The sequence below is a fragment of the Calliopsis andreniformis genome, chromosome 10 (assembly GCF_051401765.1).
Source record: "Calliopsis andreniformis isolate RMS-2024a chromosome 10, iyCalAndr_principal, whole genome shotgun sequence".
NCBI lineage: Eukaryota > Metazoa > Arthropoda > Insecta > Hymenoptera > Andrenidae > Calliopsis > Calliopsis andreniformis.
Window position 1 is genome coordinate 13,692,252 of NC_135071.1, and position 19,039 is coordinate 13,711,290.

Consider the following 19,039-nt stretch of genomic DNA (forward strand, 5'->3'; position numbering starts at 1 on the left):
CATCCATTCGTTGGGTCTGCTGCACTTTCACAACTTATCTCTTTTTAGAGTTTCTTTTATTAACGAAGCAGAGGCTCCTGTTTCTATATATCCATTTGTAGTAATATTCTAGGTTTAAGATAGGATCCTAGAAAATTGTAGATACTTATGTATTAGTTTTAGGAGATCAGAAGACTAGGTATTAGAGTTAATGTAATCACTTCTTTCTCTAGGTTCTTTCCTAAGCTCTTGAGTATTGGTCTCACAGGAAATCTTCACGAGTCCTGACCTAGTACCCCAAAGTCAGAACTTGAACACCTGTACTTAATCCTCAGGTCTGACTTTTGAGACATGGGTCAGAGAGTCAGATCCTTCCAATAAAACTGTAGTACCTGTTTCTTACAGATCTTCTAGAGGTTTGCAGGAGTTTTCTCCCGCCAGTGTTCAATTGTTCTCAATTCAATTTCCAAGTATAAAAGTTAAAATATTTATTCAAAATTTTGAAACCAAAAAATGAATTCTGTGGAGATGTCTATCCTCAAACAATATTCGAGTCAGAGAATGTTATGCAGGTTGCTCCAGAATCAATTATTCGAACATGGGCACTCTTACAGCAGAGTGAAATTTTCTTCTCGTTTATCCTCTAGTTCTTGAGGCCTCGTCAAGTCAGTGACGTCGTCCTCCGTGGTCTCCGCTGAAAGATAGCATTATTCGTCATTAAAATGATATTAGCTCTCGCTCGTGCACGCGAAGTGGATGATATTAAAATCAAATTTTCAGTGTAGTCGTTGTTCCGTGCACCACGTGAAACGCCTTCGTCTATGGCTCGCTTAATTGCGAATACCACGCATAATATAATAACTATTCTCGTAAAACTATGTTGGTAAGAACACTGATTTTTATCAAGACAATTAACACCTGGGCTATTTTGGAATCCGCTTGTTTCGAATACTTTCAAACAAAACAGCTTCAAGTTAATTTAATTAATTAGTCAATTGTGTGCGCGTATCATGCATACCATGCGTTGTTATTAATTATTTTCCACTCTTCGCCGCTACCGAATATAATACCTTTAATTGCAAGCACTTTTTACCCCAACGACGGAATCGAGGAACCTCTCCCCTTATTCTCAAGGAGCTTTCAATTATTGACTTCGATTTAATGCCGAAGCATTAGCATGCCCTGAATAATTCATGCCTGAACGGTTAATCCGGCGATATGTAAATCAATCCCACTAATTGTGAGCAACAATACGATCCTCACGAGTCATCGAGCCGATTTATCTACAGGGTGCAAAAAAAATTCATGCTTTGGCTTTTGACGATGATTCGATGCTCGGAGATTCTAACTTATCTGTCATTTTTATTCTAATATTTATATAATTTCTTCAATAAGAATTTGCAGTGAAAATTCAAGAAGAATTACTTGTCAAACTTCCGTAATAATTTTCTTTTAATAAATTGATTACTGAATAGTAGTTGACCTGGACTTAGAACATTTTTGTGTTGATTAGTGTCCTTTGCGCAGGCGCAGAAAGCAGAGTGGGGATGGTCCCGCCCTGTGAGGTACGCAACACGATCCTATTGGTCGAAGTTTCAGATCAATATGGTAGGGGTTGGTCTACATTATGTGATGCTGTTTTTAAATTCGATAATTTAATTTCAAATAAAACTTGTGACACATATTTTTGGTTCTAATTTTATTTTAGCAAAACTTAATATGATTTTGTTTTTAGACTTCTCTTCTACTTTCAGAGTTAGAAGAGTTCTATTCTCCTTTATAGTTTAAACGAAGCTTGTGAGACAAGTTCTCGTCCTGTAAAAAACTGAGACTTGATTTCTGTTACACCCCGTATATTTTCCACTAGAAAGCTTCAACGGACCGATCGAAAACGAGAGCTGGAATCGAGAGGGGTATCTAGACGTCGTTCCGCGAATTATTTTATCGATAATTGCTACGCGAGCGATTTACGAATGCTCGAGTGCCGATCGATCCGTCTTGATGACTTAATGAAAATACAGAATGCACCGAAGCGTGAACATTATTTCTCTCTTCGTTTTCACTTGAATATTATCATGAACCACACGTGTATATCGATATAAACATATCGTTAATAATATTTATACTCGTTTTACGTTCTGTCATCAAATTATGGAAAATTTAATACCCATTGATCTGGAATATCTTATCTCTCATTGCATATAATATTACTCGATTTTAATTAGAACTTTTAATTACTTTGATGACAGCACATCGAAATATTCTGTAAAATTTATTAAAATTTGAAGCTTCTGTTTTCAAAAATATGAAAATGCTTTTCTATAAGAATAACTATTTATCTACTTCTTCAAAGTAGAGGGACAGAAAGTTAATTATCAGTTTTTCAAAAATATTTCTTAATTATGGATTTACAACTCTTGAATAATGTCACAAAAAATTACAAATTCTCAGAAACATAGCAAGAGATTAACGAGCTCACTAACATGCGAATAAATTTATTTGTAGCAACATTCTCGCTAAAATTCTAAAAGAATTTCAAAATTTAGGGGAAGATCAGTCACGTGACGCGACTGCGCGCGCAGCTGCGCATGGAGGATGCGCAGTCGGCGTTCAGGGACTTAAAAGCGTGTAGTGATAATGAAAGACCAATGTTTGGCGAGGGAAAACTGTGACGAGCTCTTGAGGACGCATAATTAATTCTCGGTTAACTCTCGGGGCTACCTTTTTAGCGGTTCAGCGAATTATTTCGTTCCTAATTTAGCTCGCGTAACGAACTAGAGACGGAAGCGCGGCGAGTAAATTGCTCGGTTGCCGCTAATCGCTTTTCTTGCCGCTGCAAATCTCGCGTTAAAAAGAGCAGTGTCACGGCTCCGATTCAGGACTCGCTTTCTTTTCCTCGTAGCTCTATTCAGAGGCAAAGAAAATAAACGTGGTTAACGATATCATCATCATTCTCTCTGCCGAGGTTGCGCTAATTGAAGAGCTTCTTTCATCGGTCCATTCGTGATTTTCACCCCCTCCCCGTCCCCTTTTTTCCTCGCGAAATCGCAATTAAGAATTGAAGGAATACGCGTGAACGAGATGTGCAGAGAAAAGAGGAGACACGGAAATGGCCTCCACGGTTAATCACGAGCCTTTTCTGCACGCTTTGTTTACTCCCGCGACGCGACACCTGTTTCTCTCGTTCTAGGGCTCACTCGTTTCATTTTAACACCGTTGGTTCTGCTTATAAGCTCGCTGGTTCAGATTATTCGCTTGTTTGTTTCCATTCTCGCTTTTTTGAAGGAATAAACGAACTGGAGAGTGAAGAATTGATGTTTGATGGTCGGGATTTATTCTGTATATGCTCGCTGTTTGTAGCTACCCGTGAGTTTATAATGAGTCTACTGACTGGTTAAGACAGATTGATAAGAAAATTAGATAAATTATAGAATATTTCGATACAGGCTCACAGGCACTCCATATCTGTTTATAAGCCCTTTTTTAATTATTTATTAATCTATTTCTAAAACAATTCGAGATATGTGTAAGTGTACTCTTTTTCATTTCTGACATTTATAGTTTTTGATTTTTGCATTCTATCATAAATGCATTGCTATTTGACTAATCACAAACTTATGAGACGTGTGGAACCAATCATAGGTTATTTTACTAACAGTACGTTCTACCAATCACGATCTTAGATCCAATGTATGGAACCAATCATAGGTTACGTTCCTAGCAATGCGTTCGACCAATCCTCTAAGTGAAAGCAACGCGTGGAACCAATCACAGGTTATGTCACTAGCAAGTAGAGGTTAAAATAAAGGTTAAAGTTTATTTAACACTACGTACTTTTTAAATGTTTATTTCCCAAAACTTATTGAAAGGACCTCAGAAAAACCTTAAGAATATTTCCTATAACCTTAAAAAAATGATTTTCTGGAGCTCACTAAACAAAGCTATCAAAACCTGGAAAATATCGAGTCGACTAATTCTCAAAGCTCGATATCTGCATAGTGAATCGTGTCCCAATGAATTTTCGCTGCCCTCTCGATCGGCAGAAGATTTCATCCCTTTATCCACGACAAGCTCTCGAGCCGTATCCCCGTGGAAAGATTCAAGTGCGTTTATTATTTTCCCCCGTTGATGCAGGCGCCCCAACCCCTATTTGAATCGCGGTCGAGGCTCATACGCGGAGAAACGAGGCGCGAATCGGGCTTGATTTTATTTTTTCGAGGGTCGAAACGGAACAGAGGAGGGCGAGAGGAGGGAGATTAATTACTGTCATGCACTGAATGAATGCACCTGTGGCCTCGAAGCAAGCTTTTTTCTATCGGCTGCTTCAGGAAATTAACCTTCCCTGCTTGCCAGTTGAATTCTCGAGTTTTTATCGTTCTTCGTGTGTCGTTTCCTACTTTCTACCCTCTCGTTCTCTCTCGCTCTCCTCTGAAAGGGCGAATGTTAGCGGTGAAGCAGACAACCTGTATTGAGCTTAATATTCTTCTAATTGTACCGTGCCCTTTCTGCTTGATATTTCAGCCTCGCTGAGCCTCTGTGATTGCTAGCAATTACACGCGTCGTGAGCTTCGGATCATCGCGGTTCTAATTAAAATTACCACCACCAAGAATTACTATTGGGAGCATGTTCTTGGAAAAAGCGGAGATCTTGCTTCAATCTGTAACAACGGTGTCTACCTTGTTGCAGACATTCTGCGTTACAACTGATTGTAATTGACCAAGGAATCGTTAGCATATAGCGTTGCTCGAGATGAGTTCTCAGGTTGGAATCAGTTCACGTAGAGCATGTCTTTTTTAGCAATATTAATTTCTCAAAGAGAATAAAAAATAGCTTCAAGAAGACACAAGTATCCCACTGGTTGGACTCAGTTCACTTAGAGGTTACTTTCTTTGGTAATATTAATTTTTCAAAGAACAAGAATAAAAAAGTAGCTTCAAAGAAACATGAGTGTCCCAGTGAGCTTTTATCGAAACACACGTCTCCTAATTTTCGAACCAGGGCCAGGCTCAAATTACTCATTCTAAACGCAACGATATGACAAAGACTGATAGTAATTTGATAGTTCCTTGGCCTGGCGCCCGGCAAAAACTCATTTGAAGCGAGGTCCTGAAAGAGGATCGTTCACTTTGTAAAGCAGCTCGAACAGCACACGTGTTACGTGTGAGCACCCTTCGCCTTCCTCTTTTTAAACGACATCTTGTCAAAGCGGAAAACATTCTTTTGCCTCTGTGTTACACGACCCGTGAGCCGTGCACCTTGAGCACAACACCTTATTACTCTTCAATAATTCGAAGGCAAGCGCCACTCAAGTGTTTCCAACTTCTGCGCCACTTGACGCTCCATTTTGTCTAGCCTTGCATAAAAGGGATCTTGGCGAACCCTTTTTTATAGATCAATGAGACGATGTAATGCGCTACGAGCAAAGTTACAGGCTTCGCGTGCATCGTTCGCCATTTTTACAAGATGAGACTTTTAATATAAGTCACAGTGTTCTCTGGATACGAGCTTGTAATTTACAAGAGTTGGAACCTGGTAGAATGTAAGAAAACTGGTCTCCAAGATGGTAAATAGCATCTGTTTGCTTTCTTATAAGATAGGGCCAGGTAAATTGAAAGAGTTGTGTGCCTTAAAGCTCGTATCCAAACAATTCTTGATAATTACTAAAAGGAATTAGAGATATTCACGTCAAGTGTCCCGTGTCTTGCAATTAGTCTTTGCTACTTGAAATAAAATGAGGTACTAAGATGCTAAAATGTGTGAAAAGTGTTCAAAGGAAGACCCGTAACTTCTGTAAGCTAAAAGATCAAAGTGTTAATTACTATTAAGCAGACTTTAATCTTGAAATGTCACCTCCTTCGTTTTCCCTTTAGGCTCTTAAATGTTGCTTTCCCCTTACATGAAAGTGTCTCCTTAATGTGCAGTTTAATAAAGGATACTGCCTCGATACAAGCTCGATAAGACACTCGAGCTAAAGACACTTGTGATTTTTCGTTTTGTAGAAGTCAAATTCAAGACGCTAGTGCTTTTCTCGAGTTCCCAACTGGTTCCAAGTTTATATTAAAATAATACTGCAATTAGCCAGAAGTTAATTAAAATATTTCCTTACTCTCAGCACTGTAACAAAGTAAAGATATTTATTGTAGATATTTTAGATCTGTTCCTCTTAATAAATTTCCTACAGTAGCCAAGATGATAATTCTGTACAATATTTCCAGGGAGAATATCCTTTTATGTGGGTTAAATCTAGATTTAATTATATAATATTAAAACTACTATACGCCTCTAGACGCAAATGGTAATTTAATTCTCTTTACAAAGGCAGGTAAATTATAATATTCCCCCATGCTGCGCCAACTTTATTGACATCATGTTTTACCATCGATCCTAGCTTCGTGCAACGATGAAGAAAACTGATAGTCTGTGCACGATAGACAATCTCTTCATAACAGCGAAAATAAGTGAAAGAATCTCTCGTACTATAGTGTTCTAATCTTTTGATGAGTGTTCAGAATGTACAGTATCGTCTCGATATAAACTGGCAACATAAAATCGAGTTTCTACCGAGACAACACTGCAGAAAACAGTAGTTAAACTACTGCAATCGCAAGTCCCAGAATTGTGAACTATGAAAACAGAAACCGTAACTTAGGGGTAGTAAACCGATCCATTCGAGCTTCTATCGAGACAACGCCGTTCCAAATCCTACAGTCGCAGTTAGCTGTTTATTTCCATGGTCCACAAAATGGTAGGGTGTGAAGAGGGTCTAGATCCTCTTCGACCGATCCCTCAACGAACGAAGTCGAAGAGTGACATCAGTAAATCGTTGAAAGTATCTTTATCCTCGAGCAAACGCGTGAGAGAGCCGCGTATATCCAGCTGGCAGCCCCTGGGGGTGTAGTAAATGGCGTATTCGTGGGTGGCTTTGGCTAAGCTGTAAATTTGGCGTATAACCATTCGGGGATAGCCTTGGTCGAGTAGGCCAGGTCTGCCAGGTCTGCCAGCTCCCGCGGGTAGTTGGGGCGGTAGGGTGAGACCAAGAGACGGGGGTCGTAGAAGCATTCATAGCAGGGACCAGAGAGGGTGGCTTCGGTGGAATGCGTCCCGTTTAATATCGCGGAACATTATATATCGCCTCTCTTGTCCCTACGTTACCCGTATCGCGCGATATAACACGCACGAACACACCGACGATCTGCCTACGATCCTCCTGGCGACATTGACTTGTCCTCGTAGTTCGCCCAAACCCGGCGAATTCTTTTCCTCGCGGCGAGAGGAGGCCTGCAGCGAACCAAAACACCGTTGCGAAGCAACAAACGAAAGGGTGACTAGTGACTACCTTTGTCGCTGACTTTTGATGAGGCAGATACCACTGCAGGGCTGTTCGTATCCTTTCTGTGACTCCATTTGCCGAGCTTTTTGAGTACTGAATTGTTTGAGAACGACTAATAGTACTAGGTCTGGTTTACAATTATTTAAAACAAATTGGCCTTTGTTAGCATTTTGGCTAGTGACAAAATGGCTACTATGTATTGTGGGACTCTCTATGGATATGACACGAAGAGACATGATTCATTGGAGGATAATAGTTACAAGTTATAATACACTTAGGGCATTGAAGGATTACAATAAGCTTTTATTTTTTTATTTAGGAATTGCTGTGTTGAGGGATTCCTCAATTCGCATTTGAAGGATGCTGATGTTGCTGTGCTATAAAGGTTTCATAGTTGTCTGACTAACACTGGGACTCTTTCCATACATTTGAGTTCATTTACCTTCCTCTAGCAAGCTCACGATATCTCGATCCCCTTGGCAGTATAACCAGAGTATACAGTTTGAGTAAAACAAGAATTAGAACAGCTCTTGCGAGAAACTCTCAAGTCTTTAGATTTCTGCGCTAAAGAAAAGCCTACGACTCTACAGTAGCCTCAAGCAGGACTTTCACAGTGATCCAAAGTCTAAGCCTACTTGCCCTACAGTAGACACCACTTGCTCAAGACCCGAATCCCAATGCTTCCCTCACACCAGCAAAGTGTAGACACAGTTAAGAGTGATACCCTACAGTATCAGGAGTCCGCGAAGTTAGCCCAGGGACCCAGGAGGCGAGGCTCGTATTTCCAGCGAGGCATTTTCCCTCGCAGACTGCGATAGCGTTTCGCTGGAAGGTAAAAGGAGACAAGAAATTCAGTTATGTCGGGACTAGCCGTGCCGTGGACGTCTCTCCTATGACCAGCCACGACATTCCAAAACGCTTCCTCCCTCCATCCCCCACTGCGCCCTACCGCCGCTGACCCGGCTATTCCCTATCCTTCATCCGCGCGTTTCCATCCCTCTGCAACCCCCATGGCCGCGCCAAATGCAACCATGCGTCATCCGCCATGATCTATGCTTTCTGCCGCGCTGGCATTGCACGCGCGAGCGCGCGACCTATGTGCACACGGGCCACAGAGGATTTACATAAGTACGTACACCAGCCTGGCCAGCTGCGGATGTACGTGTGACGCACGCGTGTGTGCGTGCCTCGGCCTCGCGTCTCTATTAAAGTTCCGCTCATTTTCAGCGGCTTGCATATTGTTGCCTACCCCACGCGTGAATATTCACTGAGCACACCGTCGACCTGCTCCTCCATTCACCCTATCCGCTGTGCTTTTTCTACCATCAACCCTCCTCACCCTCGAAACCCTTTTTCTTCCATCTGTCCTGCGTGCTTTATTGAACGATAACACTCTTGAGACTTAGGCCTGTGGAGGTTCGGGGTAGGGTCAGTGCTCTCAGTGCAATTGGATAGACGTTTTTTGAATTTCAATTCAATCTCTTCTGAGGTTTAGGGGATGTTTTTTAAGTGGTTGATATTTTCTAGGTAGGGTTTTCAGCCTGAGAGAATTTCTTGAGCCTAGCTCTTTGAGTAGGTAAATTGAGGTATATAAATGCTAGAACGAGTTTCTTATATTTTCTATGTTTCCATCTGATCTCAAGTTGCAATTTTGTATCAAAACAACAGTTTTGTAAGCGTCTATCTACTTTATTTCTAATAAACTCTACGCATGGCGGGATTGTGTAAGCTTCTGTGAATACATGATCCGAAGGATACGCTCATATTTGAGTTTACACGATACGTTCACCACAAATTCAATAGTTTGCTCGTAATTTCGTGTACGTGGATTTGGCTGCATGAAGTGCTGTTCCATTGCCGCGTAAGCTGTATCGAGCATGTGTAATCTGCTTTCGTGGACCAACCAAATATTTACGAGGGATTACTGAACAAAACACTTCGAATGGAATTTACTTCTTGCGTTCACAACTTCTAGTACACTTTTATTACACCTAAAATAATATTGTCTCGATACAAGCTCACGATTTACAAAATTCAGAAAGCTAGTATCTAAACTCAGTTTACACATCAACAGCACTAATCCTCCTTTCCAGATCTGAAACCAAGCAAAACATTAATCGCAACTGAACATGACTATATAATCGAGCTTATGTCGAGGCAACCTTTCCTCACTATTAACTTCACCAAGGATATATCGCCAAGAATTGATTTAAAAAAAAAAAAAAAAAAATGTCATAAATTGCCAACTGAGATTGTTTGGTAGCAGAAAGGTTAACCTTGTCAGAGTGACAAACAAGTAGCAAAGGAAAGTATCTCTGAGGCTCGCAAGCCCCAAGGGAGCATAAAAGGCGAGGCTCCTGAGATTACAGGATCGCGTGGAACGCGACAGGATGCAGTTTCTCCAGCTTTCGGGGGTTTGTCGAAAGGGATCCGTGTTGCGGTCAGGGGGGGAGGGTGCTGTTCCAGGGGCTCAACATGCACACTCCACCCCTGGTAGGCGGAGTGTACCGCCTACGAGCAGCCCCCACCGCCAGCCGCGGTACTGATACGCGATATCAGTGAACACTTGTTGCTCCGGCGTATAGAGATTCTAGCCGCGCCAACTGCTGCCGCGATTTTTCACGTGCTCATTTTTCCACCACCTCTTCTGCCTACCCACCTCTGCGCGACTGCCAGCTCGGATCCTCGCGCCACTAGCTGACACGCGGCTGCACGCTGCCTGTCTCGAAAATGAGCCAGATTACGTCAAATGAGCCACCTCAGTGAGATGGACCTAGGTTATCAATGTAACTTGTTTCACGAACGAGATTCGATTCTGTTTGAAGCAGCAGATTAGATTGTGGCTAGATTGGGGATATCCTGGCACTTGAGACCTGAGGATTTTGAGGCTACCTTGACGCTAGCTTTTAGACTAGCTAAAGGATAGCTTAAACCTTGGAGCTAACTTGAAGGTAGCTTCATGATATTTTATAGCTAGTTTGAGGGTAGTTTATAGCTCCCTTGAAGTTAGAGACTACCTTGGAGCTAGTTTGAGGTTAACTTAACACTCTCTTGAAGCTTGGGGCTACTTTGAAGCTCTCTCGAAGCTTGAAGCTACATTGGAGCTAGCTTCAGTGTAGGTAAAAGCTACCTGGAAGCTTGAGGCTACCTTGGATCTAGCTTCAGTGTAGTTAAAAGCTACCTGGAAGCTTGAGGCTACCTTGGACCTAGCTTCAGTGTACTTAAAAGCTACTTGAAAGCTTGAGGCTATCTTGGACCTAGCTTCAGTGTACTTAAAAGCTACTTGAAAGCTTGAGGCTACCTTGGACCTAGCTTCATTGTAGTTAAAAGCTACCTGGAAGCTTGAGGCTACCTTGGATCTAGTTTCAGTGTACTTGAAAGCATCCTCGAAGCTTGAGTCTACCTTGGATCTAGCTTCATTGTAATTAAAAGCTACTTGAAAGCTCAAAGCTACCTTGGACCTAGCTTCAGTGTAGTTAAAAGCTCCCTTGGATCTTGAGGCTACCTTGGAGGTAGCTTTGATGCTCCAAAGTATAGATACTACGCGTTTCTATGATTATAGAGTGCAGGTTCCTTATTTCTTTCAGCATTTACAAGGTGTTAAATGGTGTATTAATGTATGGGGTATGTTTAATTGTTGCAGGCAGTGCGGTGGCTGCAGCCGACACCATTTCCGCGCCGTGGACTCCCGCGAGTTCCGGGCCGCCGCCCGACGCGAACGGCTCCGGCTCGGATACCAAGAATCTCGACGTAGGCGAAATTAGTGACGTAAGTTAAGCATCACATCTCTACCTTTCGACGAGATACAGGGTTGCCTCGATATGAGCTCGAGACTTGGAATCAGTTAGGAAACTCTAAAATGTCAGAAGTTGGGATCTGTCTTCTGTTGACGCATTAGTAATTTAATAAAATAGAAGAGGAATAGTTCCAAGTAAAACAGCAGCTTATATCGAGACAACAGTGTAATTTGATTATAGAGGACGACTCAATTAGAAACTCATGAAATGTTAGAAATTGGGATTTGTCTTCAATTTACACATCAGTAACTTGTTATAGTAGAAGAATAGTTCCAAGTGACACAGGAGCGTATCATCGAGCTTATATCGAGGCAGCTTCGTAGCCTGAGCCTACAGGCTATTCAAGGAGTGAAAGTATACCGATTTGGATAGTCGAGTTATACATGAATTGATGTGCTGGTACTTTTCAGGATGAGAAGGATTTATCGGCAGCGGACGCGGAAGGTGTTTGGTCGCCGGATATCGAGCAGAGCTTCCAGGAAGCCCTCACTATATATCCGCCATGCGGTCGGCGCAAAATCATCCTGTCCGACGAGGGGAAGATGTACGGTGAGTCACATTTTCTGCTAAATTTGCTACCTGATAATTTCAGAAGTCAAAGTATTCAAAATTTCGAAAACTATAGTACCTTCAGTAGACTCTCAAGTATACGTGACCGTAGTTTAATCGTAGCTCGCATGATTCGCTTTCGAAATACAGTTTTATTTCTCGATACAAGTTCACTAAGTAGAATCAATTAAAAACTACAAATATGATAATTCCTTCCTAACATCCATTTACATATTAGCCACAATTAGTTACATAAGTATCAGTAAGCTTATACCGAGAGAACATGAAGTTTCAAGAAAGCGTGAGTGTTTCAGCGAGCTTGTATCGAGACAACACTATTTTTCAAAAGACAAGGAGTCTCTTTATGGACAAATAATGAATCGTGAAAGAAAAATATCCTCATACGAAGCTCTCGTAGGTGCTCACGCTTCGCGTGTACGCAATGGCAGAAACGTCCAGCCGGGCGTCGTTATTGCTCGATGCTGAGGTCAGTCTACGTGACCAACCAGATATTGCCTTCTACGACCACGGCTACCACCGTAGTCACCACGATTAACCGCCATGAGCTCACCACCGAGGCAATAATGCCGCGCCTCGAAAGACACCCACCCCCTTCTTGTCGCCAGCCTCCCTGTCCCAGTATAGCTTGCCATTTTCTGCCATCTTTTTCTCTGCTCACGCTCTCCCTCAGTCTTTATGAAATTTTCCGCTCTCGGCCATGAGGCGTCTGACGTCAAAAATCGAGGAACTAGAAGCAGCGAAAATTGCAGCATGTGTAGAGTATTCTCGATAGAAGCTCGAAGCTTAGACACGCCTAATAAGAAATCGCAGACTCTAGAAAACGTGAGCGTACCATAGAGCCTGTATGGAGACAACGCATTATTTGATTATTCTCCTTGTTTTTTATGACTGAGCTTACTGTCAACGACGCCGTCGCAAATTAAAGTTCGTTTTCATGGTGCCACGAAAGCAAGATTGAATTGCTCACCCGCTGGTTTCCCCTGCTTTCGAAAATTGAGCGACATTGTGCCTTAACGAATGGTATTCAACTCTAGTTTGGCCAAAAAACGTGGAACACCCAAGAACCAAGAAGGGTTGTTGGGAAAAAACTGAGTCCCACCCTCCTTTCTGGCACAGAGGATGGAGGCACTGATAACAGTCTGCGTAGGTGGTCTTCCGTCGGCGATCCACGAAACATAAAAGAAGTGGCTATCGCAATGTTGTCTCAATGCAAGTCCAAAAATTAAGATCAGTTAGAAGCTTAGAAAATGTGACAATCTTATTTCTGGGATCAATTTCCATAGTAGAAACTTGAATTTACTTTCTTAAAGACCGTAGATCACATCGAGCTTACATCGAGATAGTTCTCAGAAATTCGTAAGCAAATTTTTTCTGGCGGTAATTTGCTCAAGGGTGGAAGAAAACGAAATCAAAGTGCAAGATCGATTGAGGATGATCGAAAGAGCGTCGACACTGACGCCGAGCGTCGGCGTCCGTCCACCGGATGAAAACAAAGGATAACGAGGCGCGAAAATCGCTTAACGCGATTGGCCATTGATCCTACGGGAAACTTATCTTGCCCGACGCTCGCCCACCGAGCCAATAAAGGATCCCTCGGCCCTTTCCACGGGATTAAATATCTCGGGGCAATTTACCTCCTTCGAGACCTCTCTCTGCGCCCCTTTCCTCTCTCGCTCTTTTTTTCTGTCAGAACGTTGACGCCCACGCTGAGATTTCTCCACGAGAGACCGATCGTTCCTATAGAGGAGAAACGAGAGGAGCTAAATTCGAAGAAAGCAATTCAAAAGTCTGTTCCCAGCAAGTATAAAACGATTATTTCGCAACCCCTGTTTCAGTGGTTACAGAAGATGTGGTATCTTAAAGACATTTCGATATTTTTCTCTGGAGTATTTCACTTGAGAGTTCCTCAAACATTTTCAAGACAATTTCGAAAATCTTTTTTATATGTGCAGTGTGGCTATTTAATAGTTTGTATTTTTTAAATCCATGTATGTTAAATCTTGGCCACTCTAATCAGCCGTACAAGGCAAATCGAGGGCACAGTACTCGCCAGAAAATATCGTAAAAAGCATTTGCTCTAGAGGACTAGCATCCTTTTTGCTCGCCCTTCCGTGAGGCTCTTCAAAGCGAAAAGAAACCGCGTCTCTTGCAGCGTCCGGTGTCCAATAAACCGTCAGAAATAGAAGGATGCGCGTTCTCTGGACCATGGAAGACCACTTAAAGAAGCGTTTTAGATTCTTGTCGGTGTACTGAACGACAAAAACCCCTGTAGCTGACCGAAGCTAACCGTAGTTTCCTTACAACCAGTGTTGTGCGACAAATTCTGAGAATATTTATTGCAAATTTCTTTCGAAGCCAATACCCGTGGTCTCGCTTATCGATGTTTCGAAAATGTCCAACGAAATCGTTCAAGAATCCTCATACCCTATCAACCGAGCAGATTTATCTGTTTCATGTCACTCTGCAACGTGGTAGACAGATCTGCTGACGTCACAGGGTGTGAACTGTGTCTGCAGTTAAGGTACCCATAGGCACAGGGTAATGCATCGTGCTCGAGTGCTATGAAGGTAGCCATAAGTGAAGGCAGCAACTGATTTAAACAGCTTGCTTGGGAGTCTGTCAGCAGTCGAGACGAGATACCCAGTGTGACCAGATAGCGCCTTTAAACAGGGGCGTTGCGCCTGCGGATGTATTCAAACACATAAATCCTTCATGATTCCATCTGGGCTACCGGAGCTTTGCAGGTAGCTGACTCAGCGTTTCGCTACCTGAGCTACCTGAGCTTTGAGGATGGTCTACGCAGCTTTTCGCTGAGCCTTCTCCAAATAGCGCCACAAGTGCTAATCTTTTTCCTTGTAACTTCTATGGCCTTGCTTTGTCGCCACCAGCAGGTAGCTACTCGCAAACTGAGCCTAGGTCCCTCGAACTTGATACACTTTTGTGAGCTTGGTGTCAGTCTGACGACCAGCCTTTCCGTCACCCTGACGTTTACCACGCTAGCGTTTGCTGAGAAGCTTCAAGCACTTGCTGAAGCTCCTCCTGGCCAGCTGGACGAGCGAAACTACCTGGCGTTTATCCGATTGGAAACACGAGCAGGCAACACTGAAGCTGACAGCCTGTACGTGGGTGTGCCCTGGTTTATGGGTCAGCCAGGACCCTGAGCATCATGAATCGTGCTCCGTGAATCGATTCTCGCACGTTCTGACACGCTGTTCCTGAATGGTCATCAACCGATTCCGAATCTCTTTGACATGGGATATTCCTGTAACGGAACACCTGGAAATCATTTCGCGCTATGTAAACGATATCCCTAGTTCACAGCGACTGGTGAATTGTGCTGAACAGCTTATCACTGTTTTGAGGTTTTTACAGCCTCGCGTTGTACACGTCTCACTGTCGAGGCTCTTGAGTGTGAAGCTCTTTTGAAAGAACTGTCCTAAGCTTTGGCGAGCTAGCTTCATCAAGGATCACATGTCAGACTGATATTGCTAACGATAAGTGTCTTGTAGTAATCCACTAGTAAAGTGTTGAGTACTTTATAGACGTTTACATCTGTAACTCATGATGAGACATTCACAGCTGAAGGTACACTAAGGACTGTTCTACAGACCACTGAAGAGATTTTACTCCAAGTGTTGGAGCTTAAAAGCTCTTCATGCTTTGTGGGCAATCCTATAACCCTATATTTTAAACCTATACACTAATGTCTATATAGACATTTTTCGCATAGGCTTCATTGTTTACTAGAATACTTATCACCACTAGCGACAGAGGTATGAAATTTGTGAGCAATCTACAAAGAACAAATATTGGAATACTTAATGTAGTAGAGTAGCTCATTGGACGAAATTGTTGAAGTGTCTTCAGGATGCTTTGGTTGTTGTTTGATAGACTTTATTGAGTCGATGAAAGGACCTGGTGAGGGAGGTAGGTGGGAGGTCCTGGAAGCTTAAAAGGATTCGGAAGCGTTTCTCTTGCAATTTCGATTGGTCTTTCATCTTTGCAATGACCAGTGGTACCCCAGGGGGTTCCCGTAAGGACGCTTCACATCTTTCGTCCCAGGACAACGATCGCCAGGACTCTTCCTTGATATCCGATCCAATAATCCGATGCCGAGACGTCGTTGGAGCGTGAAATTATGGGCATTGACACGGCATCGTGGATTCTCCTCTGGGGGATGCAGCGTTGAGGTTGAGAGGACACGAAACAAGTCGTGAGAAGACGAAACTGTCTCCAAGGGATCCTAATCCCCAAAAAACCTAACCTCCAAAGGATTCTCTTGCTCCTTATTGGGGATTTCTATGAACTCTGTATGCCTCTAAGAAGTACAGTCTTGCTTTGATACAAACTTACTGGGACGCTTGTATTTCCTCGAAACTACTGCGTTGATTTGATATGAGTTTGATGATACAATGCTGACTTGACGTGAGCTTGCTGGAACACTTATGTTTCCTTGAAGCCACAGTATGTGTAGTTTTAAAACAAATAAGGTAATTAAGTATGTAACTTGGTGTTCTAATATCAGTTTAAAGCAACAGCTACTAACTTTGACTTTGAAGAGTCGACGTTCAAAACTTTAACTGCTTCAAACATTTTTCGAGGTTTCTTTTCGATGAATGTATCACAGGGAAATTTATTGTTAGCAATATTTGAAGGTGTCTATGATCGAGTATCTGCTGTCCTATTTGAATGTACCAATTCTTTACCGCCTTTATTCTCGTTGGATTCTCCTCTCATGAATCGATTACAAAATCCAGTTAAGCGTCGAGAAATTCATCACTTTCCCTCGATAAAAGAAATTCACCAGACCTGATCCAGCTGCATATATGGAGGCACTATGTGCTCCCAAGTGTCATCGAAACCTGATCCAGTACGGTTTCTTAGCTTTCACAAGCACTTTGCTGGAGAGTTTTCAAGTAAAGAACTACGGTCGCCATAATCTATTCCATATAGTGTTTCAGCGAAGTTCTCAATTCCTAACAAAATTGAATTTCTCAAAACGAAACAGCTGATTCTGAAACATTAACAGACCCCAAAATAAACTGAGCTACCAACGAGCAAGCATGTCTCAGTAGTTCATTCACAATACGTCTCTAACTTACAACAGTGAAATCTTTGTCCTGAATTATTACACCACGAGCTGAAAGGACACTAAAATTTCCTAGGATTCGTAAGAGTGAACTCAATCACGATTCTATCAACAATATTAATTCTAAATGAAGCGAGAGGGTGTGGAAGGGATCACGCAGGAGCCCTCGTTTCCAGCAAAAGGTAGCCAACGCGTGGAGGCAGACAGTATACACACACACGTGCGCAGGGAGGACACGACACGGAGAACAGGACACGACGAGGGATGTAATAATCTGCGTCCGCATTGTCCGTCTTGCCGGCATGGCTGAGTCCTTTGACATCTCACGGAGTTTAATTAAACTCCACCGTATAATAGCTGCCCGACGAGAAGGCGACCCGAGGTCCAACGTTGCCCACGCCAGCTACCGAACTCGGCATCGCGTCTAACATTTCACCTTCGTTTCACCCAGGCGCTCAGCGCATGATATCCCTTGCCTGGAACCTTTTCGAGGTCCTTGCATCATGCATTATTTCCTACAGTGACCTCCTTGTACATGGAGACGTCTGTGCACATGTTTGGTATTGGTAGTACTTAACTATAACTGGATGCTAGTAGTCTTCTCTTCAAAGTGATATTTCAGAACCTAATTTGGACATACCCCAAGACTCAGACCTAATCCAGGATATCTTGATTCTTTAAGACATCCAGAGAAATCAGTTGGGTAGGACATGGTATATATAAAAATAGTTCCAAGTTCTAGTTTGCGAACTTTCTTGAGCTATTCTACTTTCAGGAATTATGTAGAATGTATAACTTAGTCCTAGTTGGGAAATGTAGTGTCGAGGTAATGGTACCACTGACAGTGAGCCTAAATCAGGTGACCAGGACTTAATTCTGCGTTAGATACGTACTATAGAAAATGGCAGCCACTGCCACTGCTTTTAAGTCTATGAGTCTTGTGATGTTCTTAATCTCTTGACCACTTCAGAACTGAAGAGAAATCGGTTGGTCTAGCAGCATAGATTGTTAACATGAATGGTAATTTGCAAGTTTAGCTTAGCTTACACTTAATAACAGTTTGGTCTAAACCTCCCTCTTACACCATATGTCATGTATCATTAAAATGATATAACAAAGACAGAGAAACGTTTCCAACTGTCGGAGCATTTACCTGCAAATTTGATGAAGCTGATTCTACTTAAACGAAGGTTGCTCGAGATGAAAAGGCAGCTATGGTTTCCTTTTTCAATCACAACAAACATCCATCCGCATAATGAAACGGAAGTTCGAAGCGTAGGTCCGATGGAGATGTCTTCGCTAAGATTTTTCGGTGGAAGACGGGGCGAAGTTCGTTCAGCGAAGAAAAGCGGCGAGGTATTTTAATTAGCGCAACTACGTCGTTTCATATTTGCGCGAGCAGCCAGCTCCTCCGCGACTGTAATGAATATTAATTCGCGGCGGTTGCCTTCCCCGGAAACCTTGTATCTCCTTTCGAAAGCTGTTCGACCTCTTCTTGCCTTGCTTCTTCAAGCTCTCTCTTTTCTCTACCCTCTGGCGCGGAGCTCCAGTCACTTCTGATGTTCCGCGATTCTTCTGTTACTTGCCTCCATTGGAAGCAAGAAAAGGGATCAAAAGGTAGATCTTCGTGCCATTTAGCGAATCAAACTGATTTAAAGGACAGATGGAAGAATTGAACGAAACTCCTGCGAAGTGGGTGTCTTCAAAGAGGAGGAGCGAAATCGAGGAAACTGAAATGTTTAAGTACAAGTGAGACTGAGCGAAGAGGTGGTGTGTAAAATGAGTTGGATTTGTCAGGCGTTGGTAGTTAATTTTTCAAAGAGAAGAATTTGTTTTCATCTTCCGATCTTCGTCTTCTTTACCACTGTAGGGTGAAGCTGGAGACACATGAAAAATTTTGAAGTAGTAGACAGTGTTACTATGTAGAAGATAAGAGTATGATAATAAATTATGGTCTGCAGAAGTATTTAAATTAGGTCTAGATTAGGTTAAGATTGAAATCGTTTATTTAGGCATTCAGCAATAGATTAGGGTTGAGTTTGCTTAGGCTTTGTTCATGGCCTGAGGTCACGCTTAGGGTCAGGCCTGTTACATTTAGCTCGAAATTAAGTCTTACATAGGATTAAGTACGTCTTATACAGAGTTAAAGCTTTATCAAAGCTAGAACTTTGATTGACTTGTTCAGGATTAAGATCTACGAAAGGGTACATATTGTTCACAGGTCAGTTTTGTTCAAGTTTCGTTTAAAATTAGGTTTTGTTTAAGATAAAGTT

General features: G+C 42.4%; 1 protein-coding gene across 7 annotated transcripts in view; it reads left to right on the forward strand.

Annotated features, from left to right (window-relative positions):
* The window catches only part of Scalloped (TEA domain transcription factor 1 homolog scalloped), a 106,815-nt gene that overhangs the window by 64,811 nt on the left and 22,965 nt on the right, over positions 1-19,039 (forward strand). For all 7 annotated transcript variants that reach the window (XM_076386777.1, XM_076386781.1, XM_076386782.1 and 4 more), the window contains 2 exons: positions 10,954-11,078; positions 11,518-11,656. In XM_076386777.1, coding sequence (XP_076242892.1) covers positions 10,954-11,078; positions 11,518-11,656 — 264 coding nt within the window. The remainder of the gene's footprint in view (positions 1-10,953; positions 11,079-11,517; positions 11,657-19,039) is intronic.